This window comes from Wolffia australiana, chromosome 2, assembly GCF_029677425.1.
Source record: "Wolffia australiana isolate 7733 chromosome 2, ASM2967742v1".
Classification (NCBI taxonomy): Eukaryota; Viridiplantae; Streptophyta; class Magnoliopsida; order Alismatales; family Araceae; genus Wolffia; species Wolffia australiana.
The window spans coordinates 8,374,518-8,390,817 of record NC_135836.1 but is presented as its reverse complement, the minus strand read 5'-3'; the positions used below and the strand labels follow the sequence as shown (position 1 = coordinate 8,390,817).

General features: G+C 40.5%; 1 protein-coding gene across 2 annotated transcripts; it reads right to left on the bottom strand.

Annotated features, from left to right (window-relative positions):
- Positions 1–8,325: 8,325 nt before the first annotated feature.
- On the bottom strand, positions 8,326–15,847 carry LOC144716716 (uncharacterized). 2 transcript variants are annotated; one of them, XM_078591933.1, is made up of 5 exons: positions 14,550–15,847; positions 13,189–14,463; positions 12,990–13,101; positions 8,967–9,027; positions 8,633–8,774 (listed from the first exon to the last, which is right to left on the bottom strand). In XM_078591933.1, the coding sequence occupies exons 1-4, from the start codon at positions 15,525–15,527 to the stop codon at positions 8,990–8,992; spliced, it is 2,403 nt and encodes an 800-aa protein (XP_078448059.1). In that variant the 5' UTR covers positions 15,528–15,847; the 3' UTR covers positions 8,633–8,774; positions 8,967–8,989. The 2 variants fall into 2 exon arrangements, with proteins under 2 accessions (XP_078448058.1, XP_078448059.1); XM_078591932.1 differs by lacking the exon at positions 8,967–9,027 and having other exon boundaries at positions 8,326–8,774.
- Between the last annotated feature and the right edge of the window lie 453 nt (positions 15,848–16,300).

The following is a 16,300-nucleotide window of genomic DNA, read 5'->3' as shown; positions in this document are numbered from 1 at the left end:
AATTTATTGATGATTTAATGAAGATCAAATACAGGAAGATATTACTATCCAACAATGATATCTTGAAAAAAATGTAGCAAACATAAGTGAAATTTCCAGATTTTTTAAAGCTGAGATTGTTGGCATAATGCCTAGTTTTTCTCTTAACACTTGAGATGTGTTTTGAACTCATGGAAAAATAGTAAATATAAATATTTGGAATTAAGAGGATTAGTCTTTCATATTTTCTCATCATAATCAATAATTATGCCTTTCTATATTTCTAAGTCCATATATACAGTTTTGAGCCCTAATTTCAAATTCTCGTTCCCATTTTCTCTCAAAAATCATAATCCAAAAGCAAGAGAGATCTTTTACTCCCTGAAGTACTTTTATAGCAGTTTTTGAGAACTTCAAAACAAAATTTGCTAACATCAATCCGAGTTCAAAGGACTTAGAATCATGTTTTTTTGGTGCAGGGAGATTCAAGATTCAAATGAAAGAAAGATTTCCTCTTAATTTTGCACGTCCTCAACCCTTGTGGTAAGTTTGATATTGTTAATATAAGTTCTAGGTTTATTTTTTACTTTCATAAAAATCCACAGATTTTGGAATGTCATATTTTAAAATGTTACAAGAGTTTTGTTGTGGACGCAAATGCATCAAGCATTTGACTAAGAATCTGGAAAGATAGACCTCTCGAGAATGTGGAAATGAGTTAAGAAGTTGTTTTAGTTTTAGGCACCAAAGGCCAAACACAAATCAATGAATTTCATCCAAAGAGAAACACAGCAGAAGAGGACTAGAGGAAAGAGCATTCACACATAGGTAGGTATTGTTGCATGGAAGTCATAATTACATTTACCTTTTTTATCACTGAATTAACAAATTTCTCATCTGAAAGAGTATTCCTGTTGAAATACATGAAATTACGAACTTGTATTGAATACCACCTACAGAGACCGGTTGTATACTAAGCGTTGTTGAGGGGAGAAATCCATATTGTTCAGAAATATATTGTCTTTTTAGATCTTTATGGTAAGTCAGGTTAAGGCTTTGAGAGCCATAAGAATAAACCTTTGGCAACCACAGTTGAGAAGGCTTTAGTGACCAAGTTGAAGAAGGTCAAGGATCGTTGCTTCATGAAAGACTTTGGGGCTAAGGAGGATTGAGGTTCACCGGATTTTTCTTTTTTATTGGTATCCTTGTTCACCCTATTTCCAAGTGATTTGCATGGGGGCAATCAAACAAACACCCTAAGGGCACATCATCGTCTCATGATGGATACCCTCAAACAATATTAATGATTAGCATAAGCTGTCTACAAAAAAAAAAATGTGTCTCCCATCTCCTCCACCTCATTTCCTAGTTAGAAAATTCCTAGATTACTGAACTATGTTAAAATTGAGAGAGAACCTAATTCAACCCCCACCCCCTTAGGTTATTCCTTATCCACTTAAAGTAACAAAAAGTAGGGAATTAGATAAGGTAATTTTATTTTATATAATATCTATATAAAAATCTCTCTTTAATACACTATAGATATTTGGATTTCCAGGAGTGTTGGCCCAATGAAACTAAAAAATTTTAATATCCACATCATTCACTACATATTTGGTGATGGAATATTGATGTTTGGTTCTTGGATTATGGAGTTACACTTTCCACTTTATATTTAGTGATGGAATCTCAATGTTTGGTTCTTGTTCTTAGGAGCCTAGATAGACCCAAATTTTATATGTTTTCCAATCTTGAACTCTGTTGGTATCTATCATTGGTAATTTTATAGATAAATTCTAAATACCTTATATTTAATTACCATTTTTTCCCTCTAGCTGTGGCCTATCAACCATTTTCCATCTATCAAAAGACGAATTTACTTCTGGACACATCTTAAAATATTAATTCATAAATGAAAATTTTTTATAAAAATCAAGTAAAATTTTACTGCAACAAAGTTCATATAATTAGGTGTATAAATAAGATATTTCTCCTGCGGTGAGGAGTTAAAGATAAGTTTTCAAATTCCATTTTATCAATTGATTTTGATCAGTATTTTAATACTATTTACTCTAAATTGGAACCAATTTACTATTGAGTGTGTCTCATACCTGATAGATAAATCTATGCTTCAAGCAGCTCAGCAGAAGATAAAGAAGAGATACAAATGAGAATTAATTTTTGAATCATTTTGGGAAACATTATTTGGGCATAAATTCTTTTAATGATGGTTTTTACTAATTTTTTTAATCTCTAACAATAATTATTGACACTTTCAATCAAAAATATCAAAGATAAAAAAATATAATAAAAAATATATAATAACGAAATAAAATTATATAAGTAAAATAAATATTATGTTTAAAATCACAAACAATTAACAATATGAACACTTAATTTTGATTATTAAATTGATTTTTTAAATATATTTAAAGGATAATTAATCGAGTAAACCAGGCGAATAATGGAACATTTTGATATGGAACAGATATCGAAAAGGGATTTGAAAATTTTTTGAAATTCAGGCTTCAGAAATAAATTTTGAGAGACTTTTATAATTCATTGAGTTGGGAGATATAAAATTAGTATGTTTTGAATCATAATGGGAAGGCTTGTGAATATAAATGAGTTCGAAAACTTTATTGAATCATATTTCAATGATAACATCAAAATAGATCAATAAAATTATACTTTTATAATTCGTTTCTACCAAATATTTTTTTATTTTCAATTGCATTATTCACTATTTAAGGATAAAATGAGAAAATTATGGTTTATTTTCCTAAGCTCTATTTTTATATATGTTATTTATTTTTTAGACCAACCCCACTTGACTCCTTAGAGTCAAATGGGTTTCTTACATCTTCTTGGACTTTTATTTGAAAGACAGGACTTAGGTAAACAAAATGGTGAACTAGATATACAAATGGGATGAAAGTAGAAACCTAATCCATCTAATAAATGATAAGTGGAGGCTCAATAAACAAGAAACCCAGCCTAGAAGCCCATTCAAACCTCCTTAACGACCGGGTCAAACTAAAGGAAGAATTGTGGAACTAACCCACAAATAGAATTTTAAAGTACTGTTTTTAAATCTGGAGAAGAGAGAACGTGGGTCAAGTTTGTAAATCAAGAAATCCTAGCCCTCCGAACACTTAGAGTCAAATCCAATGGCTGGGAGAGTCAGGGCACTTCTATTTATTCTCTTCTCCCTGCTCTTTATATCTCCTCTTGGACTTCTGCTCCCAACTTGTTGTTGTTGGCCTAGTGGATCAGATTTATTTGATCCCTTCTTGTTCTACAAGAGTATGGAGCACCACTTGGCCCTTAGGGGAAGTGACAACAAGGTTCATGTGATGTCCTGAATTTTCTATTTGAATTTTCTAACCATTTTGGCTAGGTAAACTTTCCAAAGGATATCCTTGACTTCAAACCTTTCCAATGCATCAAACACCACTCAAAAATTCCTCCTCTAGCAAAAGTTACATCGATTTTTGCCGTTGGGGGAAGTGACAACAAGTTTCTTGTTCTACAAGAAAATTACATCGTTACAGGTGAAAACAAACTTCACCCCACGTCCCGCGTGGCCCAATTAGAGTGAATACAACCATTCGCCATGATCAAACAGTCCAGTTTTTTGCTATAAAAAACAAACTAAAACTGAAGTGGTTAAGATCAGTATTTCGGGCAATCTTTCTTCTGATTGATATTTCGATCATCAGGATAAATGCTGCCTTCATCCGCACCTTTCTTTCTCGATATCTCTCTCTGTTGGTGTCTTTCTCTCTCTTTCTCTCTCCCTCTCTCTGTCTTTTTCTACATCTGTCTTGATCTCTCTATTTGGTCCCGAGCGTGGAGTTCTGGTGAGAGACTGGTTAAACTTTTGATGTTTCTTACCCAAGATGATGTGCCAGGTCCAAGGGCCTGCGTATGGCCCTGAGCAGTGTCCAATCCTTTGACGGCCTCAGTAAGGATATTAAACCTTTTCTTTTCTCATTTCATTTTTCCTAAACCGTGGATGACTCTCTATCTTTCTCTTCACTTTTTAGTTCATTTCTCTCTGCGCAAATCCCTATCCTTGGCCAAATCTTCTTCTACTGTACTAAAGTTTTCTCTTAGTCAAGTCTCGGACGATTAGCGGTTGTCATAGACTGGCGCTTGTTTTTGTAGAACAAATCCATCCCTCTCTCACCCGTGGGCTTGAAGCATAATACGTTTGAATGTATTTATGTTAACTCTAAGACACAAGGAGATATCGTCCCTCTGTCTCCATGGAATTTACAGGGTACGAGAGATTTCGATAATCTTCTTGCGTCCTCGCTCTCTCTCTCTCTCTTTTTGTCTCGCTCTTTCTTTCTCGGCATCTCTTTCTCTATCTTTATGATGCACTCTTTCTCTCTCATTCACTCCGCTCTCTCTTTCTCTTTCTCTCTTTGTATCTCTCGAGCTCGTTAACTCTCTCTCTCTCTCTGGGCATATCTTTTTTCTCTCTGTCTAGGTCTATCTTTCTCTCTCTATAGCTTTCTGATGCTCTCTTTCTCTCTCCCCCTTTCTCTTGCTCTCCTTCTATCTGTCTATATCTTTCTGATGCTTTCCTTCTCTCTCCCTCTTTCTCTTGCCCGCCGCAGGTGTCAAGTCGAGTGTCTCAGGTGCGCGAGTGGTGTTCAAGGTTGGCAGGGGTCTTTGGACTGAAGGGACCTCCATTACTAGTGGTGGGTAGCTCACACCCGGCCGGGCCACTGCCAGCGCACGTAGGAAATGGGATGTGAATTTCCCATCAAAAACTCCATGATTTGAGGCGAGAGTATCTGCTGATAGACGTCTAGGATGCCGGGGTTGTCCCGGAAGATCTTGCACGATACAAAAGAACCATCTGCATGAAAGAGAGGCACCTCGTCCATGCACATTTTCTTGAGTAAGAAACATCAACATTTTTTAATCAGTCACCAACTTCACCAAGAGAGAGAATAAGCGAGAGGATGATTGACCCAGAGGAGAAAAGTGAAAGAAAAACCGTGAGAGAAATAGAGAGCGAGAGAAAAAGTTGACCGCGAGAGAGAAAAGCGAGAGGGAGATTGATGGAGCGGAGAAAAAGAGAAAACCCGGGAGAGAGACAGAGAATGAGAGAAAAACTTCGAGATTCATCATGAATTCCCTCTCTTTCTCTCTCCTTCTGTCTCACTTGATCTCTCTTCGGCTCTCTTTCTCTCCTTCTATCTCACTCGCCCTCTCTTTGGCTCTGTTTCTCTGTTTCTCGTGCTCTTTCCCTATGGGTCTCTCTTTCTCTCTATCGGTATCGCTTCTTTCTCTCGCATCAAATTTTCTCTCGCTCTCTGTCTCTCTTGGTGTCTCTCTCTTTTTCTCCTCTCGGCCAATCTTCCTCGGATTGACCAAGGGGGGAAAAAGAGCGAGAGAAACCGGGAGAGAACCAGAGAGTGAGAGAAATGGTTGACAGCGAGAGGAAGATTGACCAAGAGGAGAAAAATTGAGAGAAAGAGAAGGATAAAGACGGAGACCGAGAGGAAGATTGACCAAGAGAGAGAGACAAAGATAAAGACAGAGCCAGAGGCTAACGACTACGCCTCGGTGTTTCTCCTCGTATGGTCTTGGGATCGTCCTGGCATCTTCCGCAGTTGTTCACTCCAAGTACGCTTCCAGGAGTGTTTGCGCCCAACAGAGAGAAAAAATGCGATAACAATAGAAAGAGAGAGAGAAAGAACATGAGAAAGGGCGAAGGAGAGCAGAGTGAATGAGAGTTGAAGAGAGCATCAGAAAGATAGAGAAAGAGAGACAGAGAGAGAATGAGAGAGAGATATACGGAAGGAAAGAGAGAGAGAGAGATAGACGATGCAAGAAGATTATCGAAATCTCTCATACACTCCAAATTCCGTGGAAACGCAGGGGAGGACATCTCCTTGGTCTTAAAGTTAGCATAAATACAATTAAACGTGTTATGCTTCAGGTCTACCAGCCATAGTGGTATGGATTTTTTCTACAGAAACATTAGCGCCAGTCTTTGACGAATTATAATCGACAAGACTTGGCTAAGAAAAAACATTAGTACAGTAGAAGAAGATCTGACCAATGATTGCGGAAATAGATAGCGCTTGGCGATTAGAGAATTGAACTAGAAAGTGGAGAGAAAGATTCCGATACAGCATCCGTCCCGATACCGGCATCCGACACCGGCATCGGGACGGGCAAAGCCTAGCTGCAATTTCACGGTGGGAAGTGCAGCCTAAGGTTCTATTTGTCCTTTAAGTTTATTTCTTGCCCTAAAAAAATACCAATTTTTTTAAAAAATCATAATAAATTATTGGAACTTAGTAGAAATAACATAAATATTTATTTTATTCATATAAAATAGCTTCGACTAGTTTTCCATCATCTTTAGAAAATAGTTAAAAATCCAAAAACTTATAAAATCACCAAAAAAAATATTTTGAAATATATTTGAATTAGAATTTACTCTCTCATTACCTTCTCCTTGTGGATTCAACCCTTACCCTATACAAAGTAAGGAAAAAATTTTAAATATTGTTGCATAAATTGGAGTCTTAAAATGACTTAACTAACCCAAATTCTGCTTTATCATTTGACTGAGATAGATTGATGTTGGATTTGGATTTGAATAGGGGTATAGTGATTCAAGATCAGACTTTGTTAAGTAATTCTTAATTTATTGACTTGGGCTGGAAATTTGGAATAAATTTAGGCCTAAAAGAGTGTGAATATAGATGTCAAAATTGATTATTATTTTACAAAGCTTAGGTTGAATGTTTGTGATTGACAAATAAGTTTGGAACAGATGTCTTAAGTTTATGAAAGACCTTGTAAGACGACTGACAAATATGTTTGATTACAAAGAGAAATTTACTCTACATGCTTGTACAGCATTGAGTGACACAAAAGAACTGTACTGACAATCTGTATTGACAAGTTCAGGATGTACAGTGTATTACCTTGTGATAATGGCTAATGTTTCAATACTTACAAGGACATCTTAGTGGGAAGTATGAAGTATTAGAAGTTTTCAAGTTGTCATAAAAAGTGAGTCAAAATCAAAGCTTAAAGGCTTGCAATACTCTTTGTGATTATGGCTTTCTTTCATTGACCAATATTTTTCTGCTTGTATTTATGGATCTAGTACCAATAAAACATTCAGTGGAGATATTTTGTATCGACATACTTGGCCTTGGATTGCATAATCAGATTATTCCATTTGTGTAACTAAGGATCAGGGATTGAATAAATTAGATCATTCAAAATTTGATGGAATGAGAGTCAATTGTAATCGTTCAAAAACCGTTTGATTGAAAGAGGAAAAATAAATGAGTAAAATTGAACTCTCATTCTCGCTCTCTCTCTCTCTCACTTTCTCCCTCTCACTCTCTCTCTAGCTCTCGTTCTCTCTCTCTGCCTTTCGCTCTCTCTCTCTCTAGCTTTTGCTCTCTCTCACTTTCTCCCTTTTGCTCTCTCTCTAGCTCTTGCTCTCTCTCACTTCCTCCCTTTCACTCTCTCTCTAGCTCTCGCTCTCTCTCACATTCTCCTTTTCACTCTCTCTCTAGCTCTCGCTCTCTCTCACTTTCTCCCTTTCGCTCTCTCTCTAGCTCTCGCTCTCTCTCACTTTCTCCCTTTCGCTCTCTCTCTAGCTCTCGCTCTCTCTCTCACTTTCTCCCTTTTGCTCTCTCTCTAGCTCTCGCTCTCTCTCTCACTTTCTCCCTTTCGCTCTCTCTCTAGCTCTCGCTCTCTCTCTTGCTCTCGTTTTCTCTCACTTTCTCCCTCTAGATCTCTCTCTCTAGCTCTCGCTCTCTCTCTCTTGCTCTCGTTCTCTCTCACTTTCTCCCTCCAGATCTCTCTCTCTTGCTCTCTCTCACTTTCTTCCTCTAGCACTCTGTCACTTTCTCCCTCTCGCTCTCTCTCACTTTCTCCCTCTAGCTCTCTCTCTCTCCCTCTCTCTCATTTTATTTATAATGCATATTTTTTATTAAATAATATGAATTATTCTATCCCATCCAAGCCGGATAGTTTGAATGGAAGTAATTAACATTGGGCCAGATTGTTGAATGTGAACGGACCCAATGGGTGGATTGAGTCTGAATCAACTTTCTGACTCGACTATCAAGGCATGCATTCGATTGGTCGAATGCATGAACCAATCAAACATCATTGATCAGATTGAATCCCCAATCCCCAGGTGTAACCACTCAAAAAGGAAGACACTATCTTCCCAATAACCCTGTAGTCCGTAAGTTGTTTATCCCTAAAAATTTTAGCATAAACAACGAAGGTTTTATTCAAAGCTTCAGCATAATCACAGCAACCCCACCATATTAAAATCCGATGCCGTTCAAACATGCAGTTATATTCCATTTAGATTTTCAGTTAAAGCAGAGGTCACTAATCCTACTTATGTCCATCGAACTCATAGAATCTACAATTTTGATCGCTGTACAAGGGTATAATTCCCATGGAAAAGAAAAAAAAAACAGACGAGGAAAAATCTGGGCTCAGAAGATCATAACAGCAGAAATCACCTTTGACCATACTTGCCCACTTCCATTTTTTTGATGTACATAAAATCTGCAGCAGCCGAACATCCGTTTATTCGGGAAGATCCTCCGCCGCGAACGCAGCTTCGGCCAGCCGCGCCGCCATCACCGACTTGAACATCATCCAATCAGCGTTGGCCATGAGCAGCTGCGCGCGAGCCCTCAGCTGAACGGCAGAGTAGATAGCTTTGCTTGCTCTTGCCTCGGCTGCCTGAACCTTGACAATCTCGCCTGGATCCACGCCTGATATTATCAAAGACACCGTCTGTTAATTTACAGATCAAAACATAAAAGTATATATGAAATATTAAGAATGCCCACTTTTTCGGCCCAATATCATTTAAGTAAGAAATATTAAGAATGCAAAAGTGTCTACTTTGTTCAATGGGGGAGAGGATAATCGGCTTGATATTATCAACGCCATTGTTTACTTACAGTTCAAAACATATAAGGTGAAACTAAATCCACTTTGGTGGGAGGGGATGGAATTTTCGGCCTGTCATTATCAACACCAGCGTTAATTTACAGTCCAAAATATTAAAATTGCGATGGAATTCACTTCTATTAGAGGGGATGATATTGGGCCGAAATATTTTTTTTAAGAAAGGTTTTTTTTGTGGAGCTTGAAATTGAGAGCGAAGAGCCAATTATTCAGATATATAAGAAATAGAGAGGATAAGAGGATGAATGAACAATCCATAAGGGTTTAGGTTCGAATTTAGGCTCTAGGATTTATTATAAAACAAAGGAGAAGAGGGGCTTGAAGATCATGGAGGGAATAAGACGCAGACAACAGCAACGAAATCAAAAGAAATTTGGCAAGAGGGAAAAGGAGCCAGAAAGATACTATTTACAGTTCAAAACATATAAAGTTTAACAAATTCCACTTAGACAAGGAGGGGATGGAATTTCCGGAAGTCTTTGAACAGAAAGAACCGACAGGTGTGTTAACTGGAGAGTCTTCTTTTATTTTTACTTTGTATTACTTAATGAGTAATGGGGCCATTAACTGTACCCAATCCATGTACCCCTTATAAAAGGGTACACGGGAAGACATCAGTTAAGTAAGTTGTGTTCTTTTGTTCTGTTCTGCCCCCTCTCTCTCTTCGTCTCACGACCTAGGGTTAGGTCAACCAAGCCAACATGGTATCAGAGCAGTGGCGTGGCTTCGGATCTGTGGGTGTGTGGAAGACACGAGAGGAGAGGCATTGGGCTTGGCGTGTCATGGAATCTCTTGGTGCTTATTGGGTTCTTGGCGCTTCCAACCTAGTTCATTCGGAAGAAACAGGTTGGCTTGTATTTCTCCTGCCTTGAATCCGAAGAAGAAAGTGTTTCCGTATGTCCCTGCTAGGCGTCCAGGCATTGTGATTGTGTCTGCCTGTTTCAACTTTTCCTGGTATTTCGTGGATTCTTGGCACTTCCAATCGGTTTCATTCGGAAGGAAAACAGGTTGGTTAACATTCCTCTTTACCTTGAATCGAAGAAGAAAGTGTTCTGTCCATTCCTGCTAGGCGTCCAGGCATTGTGATTGTGTCTGCCTGTTTCAACTTTTCCTGGTATTTCGTGGATTCTGGCACTTCCAATCGGTTTCATTCGGAAGGAAAACAGGTTGGTTAACATTCCTCTTTACCTTGAATCGAAGAAGAAAGTGTTCTGTCCATTCCTGCTAGGCGTCCAGGCATTGTGATTGTGTCTGCCTGTTTCAACTTTTCCTGGTATTTCGTGGATTCTTGGCACTTCCAATCGGTTTCATTCGGAAGGAAAACAGGTTGGTTAACATTCCTCTTTACCTTGAATCGAAGAAGAAAGTGTTCTGTCCATTCCTGCTAGGCGTCCAGGCATTGTGATTGTTTGCCTGTTTCGATCTTTGTGGCCCTGTTTGTCGGCCGAGCAGGATATAAAGTTTTTGGGGAGTTGGTTAATATCATTGACCAGCTAGCGTATCAGAAGATGGCTAGTGAGGCATCATCTATGGCGACGAGTGGGACTCATGAAGACAGAAACTCAGGTGAGCCTCACAACTTTCTTCCCTCTGTGATTCCACCGGTTGCTGAGCCACTCCGATATAATGGGAGAAATTTTGCTCAGTGGGATCAAGTAGTAGAGCTTACTCTGATTGGGCGGGAGCTGAGCGATCATCTAGTTTCAGAAATGGCCCCATCTGATCCTCTTTATAAATTATGGAAGCAAGACAATGCAATTGTACATGTGTTTCTACTCAGCAGTATGACTAAAGATCAACTTCCAAAAATGTCATTTCTGAAGACAGCTAAGCAAATTTGGAATTATGTTCAGAAGAATGCTCTTAAAAGGATTAATTTGTGGAGGACGTATGAGCTTGTTATTAGAGCCTGGAATCTACAGCAGGGTGACAAGTATAACAGATTATGTGAACGAACTACAAGTTATTAGGTTGGAATTGGATCATTATCGACCAATTCTCAATCCAGATGAATGGGAGTATACTCTCAGGGACAGAATGCTCAAATTCCTGATGGGTTTGAACCCTGAATATGAGTCAGTGAGGAGTCAGATTTTGAACCAAGAGAATATTCCTGATCCGGAACAAGCTATCAACCTCATGTTGGAGGAAGAAGGCCGATTACAAGTTGCTAGTAATGCGTTGAAGGAGGAGAACAGTTTGGGACCAATGGCCAAAGTGAAGGGCCAAAAGACTGGAGCAGCCACTGGAGCAGCAGATTCTAAGAGTGCAGATAAAATTATCGGGCAAGATGGGCATGAAGCATATCAAGGCCATAAAGGTCAAGGAGCTAGGGGCACTAAAGGTCCCATTATATGTCATTATTGTAAGCGGAGAGGGCATACTAAAGGTCATTGCTGGGATTTGCACGGACGACCTCGAAAATCCATTCTCACTCTGCACATACCGGAGGAAGTGATCCAGGAGGAGCTGTATCATCAGATCAAGGGACAGTTAAATATGCTGTGAAACCAAACAATGATGAAGTTAGCCATCTCAGAGAAGAGCTTGAAAAGCTGAAGGCCCTAGTCAGTTCTACGTCCATGGCAAGCACGGTTACTAGATCAGGTAATTCTTCTTATCCAGAAAACCAAATTTATTAAGACTGGATTCTCTATTTGGGAGCAACCGACCATATGACGCCTTATCATGCCAAATTCTATACATACTCCCTTGTGATGGAATTAAGAAAGTATTCACTGCAGGAGGAGAAGCAGTGCAAGTCACATGCATAGGTAACGTAAAAGTAGAGAGCGTGGGAACTATTATGAACGTTCTCCACGTGCCTAATCTCAAGGCTCAATTAATTTCACCCCAACATCTAGCTCCGGATATTGAGTGTACACTAATCTTTGATTCTTCTGGGTGTTTTGTGTATGACAAGGCAAGGAACCAGAAAATTTCACCCTTTGAGGAGCGTAATGGGTTGATCTACGTCAAGGATGCTTGGAAGGCTGGGATGATGGTGGATGCTTGGAAGCCTGAAGAGAAGAGAAGCAATCGACTTGGAGATTTCAAACTCTTACATTTTCGTTTGGGACGTCCAGCTTTTATTTTAATGGAGAAAATGTTTCCTACTTTTGTTAAAGACCTTGAAATTTCTAAAATTGTGTGCGACTCTTGTCAATGTGGCAAACATAAGCGAGTGTCCTATAATGGGAATGGTGAAAGAAGTTGGGTTCCTCTTACTTTGGTTCATTGTGATGTGTGGGGACCTTCACCTGTTACGCCATTGACAGGGGCAAGATGGTTCCTCATCCTTGTCGATGACTGTACGCGGTTAACCTGGGTACCTCTCCTAAAACAGAAATCAGAAGCGGCGAAAGTAGTCAAGGACTTCTGCATCCGAGTTAAGACTCGGTTTGATGTGGTAAATACAGCACCGACGCTCCTCTTACATCAACAGGTTCCCAAGCTCTATTGGGGTGAGGTTATACTGCCTGCCGTACATTTGATTAACCGACTACCATCAAGAGTACTAAACTATGACAGTCCAGTTGAGGTACTTTCTAAATTCTTTCCTCATATTGACTTGAGAACTAAGTTAAAACCCAGGGTATTTGGCTGCACAGCATTTGTTCATGTACATAGTCCAGCTGATAAACTCAGTCTGCAAGCAGTTAAGTGTGTATTCATTGGGTACTTGCAAGAAAAGAAGGGATACAAATGCTATGATCCTAAGACAAGGAAATTCTATGTACCAGCAGACGTCACATTTGATGAGAAATCATAGAAGAGAGAAATGGTGTAAAGACCAAGAAGGGTTTTGGGTATATGAGAAAATTAATCGTAACTTGATGGGAAGAACCAATTTTCACAGATATGAGAAAATGCAGGAGCAGAGAATGATCAAGAAGGGATTAGGAAGCCAAAGAAAAAGAAAATTTAAAACGAGAACGAACCCTAAAATATACGACCAACCATGTAGCTGCAGTTTCAATGAGATTTATAATGCAAAAAGGCGAGGAATAACATACCTTCTACGTAAACATCTCTCTTCCCCCTTCCTACGTGGCTGCCTTGCTTTTTGAAAGACCGCCTCTTTCGAAGCGAGCTCTGGGTCAGTGGTACTTTCTTCTGAGGCAGTGCCTGATCCGTAATGTTTTGCAAAAAATAAAACTCACATGGCTATAAATATAAAAACAGGACATCGAGTAAAAGGACGTAAAAACTAACCTGGAAAACTTTAATAAGAGTGGACCGCCGTTGTTTCCTCTTCTTCGTCCAATAATCAAAGACAGACACGATGACATCCCGACTCGCCAAATCGGAACAAAGCTCGACAGCATGCTCCAATTCAGGACCCTCTGGATGATCATAAGCTGCTTTTTCCAGAGAAAATATGATACTCTCAAAGGTATCCAGTGATGCTGAGGCAAAATGGTCAGACCCACCACCCAAATGACTAGAATTCAACTGCCCCAGCCACTCTTCGTCCCCAGAGTCTGCATCATAACAGGGAATCTTACTCTTCATCGCCCTCTCGACTTCACCCGATGTCCTGATATACGAACCAGGGCGAGCGAAAAGAGAAGTAAAGCGTTCTTCGTAGCCAGCCACCTCTCTCACACCTGGGATAGGAATGACTTTAACAGGAACAACCTGGAGATTACGCTCCAAACACTCTTTATGCAGCTCCTTGAAAACAATCCAATCCTTCTTCCTGAAAAACTCAAGCTTCCAGCCAGTTTCCCCAGCCCAAATCATCGAATGCGTATACCGATTAGTGTAACTTAGTTTCACTTCCTGGGCCTTGTATATGTACCGGGCGGCCTTCGCCGACCTGACAATGATACACCACTTGTTTGAGCTTGTCGGTTCCAATGCCACGCTCGCACCTTCCTCCCGCCAACACCTATCAGACTCAATGACCAAAACATTTGCAGTGCAACACAGGAAGTCAACGCTTTGATCTACCTCAGTTGATGTGACAGACTTGAAATCAGACCCCTTAATCCCAACTTTCCTTCTTTTTTTATGGACATTTTCATCGGACAGACTAACTTTTGAATCAGTGCTCCTTCTCAAGATACCATTTTGCCTTGGCATAGATCTTTTTCTGCGGTACCTGCTTAAGGAACGGCGAGAACCTCTGCTAGAATTCCCAAAACTCTTTCTTTGACTCTTTTGAAGTCTACTACCTATCCCAGATGGCGTCACAGGGGACCTAAATGCAGAGATGGACGACTGTAGATTGACGGGCACTTCAAAGTTTTTTTCCTCTTCTCTGGCTTTGAAGCTGCATAAACGGCGCTCCTCAACACTCACATACAATTCCACAAAGCGTAAGGCGGCAGAGGGACGCAAGGAACTGCCGAGCATTTGGAACTGAAAGTTGGTGAAGAAGAAAGGCAGAGAGGAAAAATCAATGCTGACCAAGGGAATAGACTGGCGAGCACCAAAGAGAATGCAAACTCCGGAATCACCGGCTGCGCTCCTAAGCAGGGAATCCTGATGAATAAGAGAAAGAGAGTTAAAGATATTTTCCAAAATCAAATACCTATGAATTAAATTAAGCAAGAGCGGATTAAACTTACGTTGCGCCAGTCTCTGACTGGCAAGAAGTCGATCCCTTGAGAGGAGAAAACCCGGGGCAAAGCACCGGAGGACAAAAACGCAGCGCATTCAAACAAGCTAACGTCTTTCTTCATGATTCCGGTGAGAAGAGAAAGAATAAGGCGAGTCACTCGATCGGAACTGGTACGGGCAATTGGGTTTTGCAGGATAAGGAGGATCGTTGTGGCTGCAGATTCAAACCATGGGTCTCTATCTGGGATCCTCAGGGTTCGCCCAAACCTGAGATGGGTTCTTGCTTCTGACGCCGGCAGCCTTAGCCTCTTCCAACGAGGTTTCCGGACAAACACAACTCCATAGCGAGAACCGCTGAAATCCCCAAATTCTGTCGTCAGAGGGATCGACCCATCAGGCAATAAGGAAACTCCTCCGCTGACTTCGTTTACTGTTGATACAGAGGATGGGGAATCAAGATCAAATGACTTGGGTCTTCGCCTCTTCCTGCTGTAGAATATCCCAAAAGACTTCTCCTGCTGAGGAAGAAAACCATTGTTCTGCTTGGGCACTGTCTTCGGAGGTGTATTTTCTGGGTACTCTTCAAAATCTGCGTCTCTGGAGGAGAACAAGACGATTTTCTCTTGATTATGTTTCTCATCCTTGTAATCATCAACAGGCAACTCCTCCTTCCAAGTCTTAGAGTCCTGTTGGTCCAAGATAATGGGGTTCTTCGCGTCACCATCGGCATAGCCAACCGCCTTCCGTTCGAAGATCTTCGGCGACGTTAAGCGCTTCCCTGATCGCAATATTCTCAAGCCGCCTGGAGACACTTTTGAGATGTTCTTGGGGACGAAAACCCGGGTCGAGCTCCTCGTTCCCACGGCTGGCATCGATCTCGGGCGCCCCCGAGGGCGAAAAGTCCTGGAAGACCCAATTTCCTCCAAATCTCGATCCGAAAACTCCCGCAAGACCCTGCGGCACTTATAATCCCCATGTTTTCTCATCCTGGAGAACCATCCGCGCGGGAAAAGCGAGATAACAAGCCATCGACGCGCCTCAAGCCCTTCAAATCAACGATTCCGCGAATACCACATCCAACACGTCATAGAACCTTAAAAGACGAGAAAAAAAGAGAATAAAACGGACCTACGCCTGATCCCCGCCGCGATCCGACAAGATTATGCAAATTACAACTCCTCGATTGCACGAATCATGCTATTTTCGTCGATCCGCGAGAGAGGGAGAGGATCAAGATCGAGCGAGCTAGGGTTTCTTGGAAGAGGACAGGGCTGGCCCCCCACCCACGGGCCCGACCTGAATCCATTTAATAAAGGCCCACTTAAGACTTGGGCTTTCAAGCGAGATTCGGGTTTTAAATACTCGAGTGTGCTGTCCCGCAGGTTTAACGTAATACGCCTTCTCTCTGCGCGAACTTTGTACCGCCGGACTATGTTAAGCATGGAATTTGTAACGGTGATCGATGACAAATTGGCAATTTCCCCGTTTTTAAAATATTTTTTTATAGAAAAGACATTATTCAATTTAAATTGGATTTTTGAACATTCTGCCACGTGGGCTTGGATTTTAACCATTCGACTCTGCTGCCTCGCAGGTTTAACTTAATCCCGGTTTTGCTGGAGCGCCGGAACAAGTTAAGCAGGACTTTGTACCGTCGATCAGTGTAGGCGATTCTCGGTATTTTTAAAATATCTTTGTTTATAGAAGGACATCTTTCAATTTTAAATTGGCTTTGTCGACATTCTGCCACGTGGGTGTG

What these genes read in the sequence shown, in the direction of transcription:
- LOC144716716 (XM_078591932.1), bottom strand. Translation starts at nt 15,527, where the DNA reads ATGAGAAAACATGGGGATTATAAGTGCCGCAGGGTCTTGCGGGAGTTT. An exon ending in CAGTCAGAGACTGGCGCAAC is followed by an intron (nt 14,464 to 14,549) that starts GTAAGTTTAATC and finishes CTTATTCATCAG; the next exon opens with GATTCCCTGCTTAGGAGCGC. An exon ending in GAGAGATGTTTACGTAGAAG is followed by an intron (nt 8,775 to 12,989) that starts GTATGTTATTCC and finishes TGATAATATCAG; the next exon opens with GCGTGGATCCAGGCGAGATT.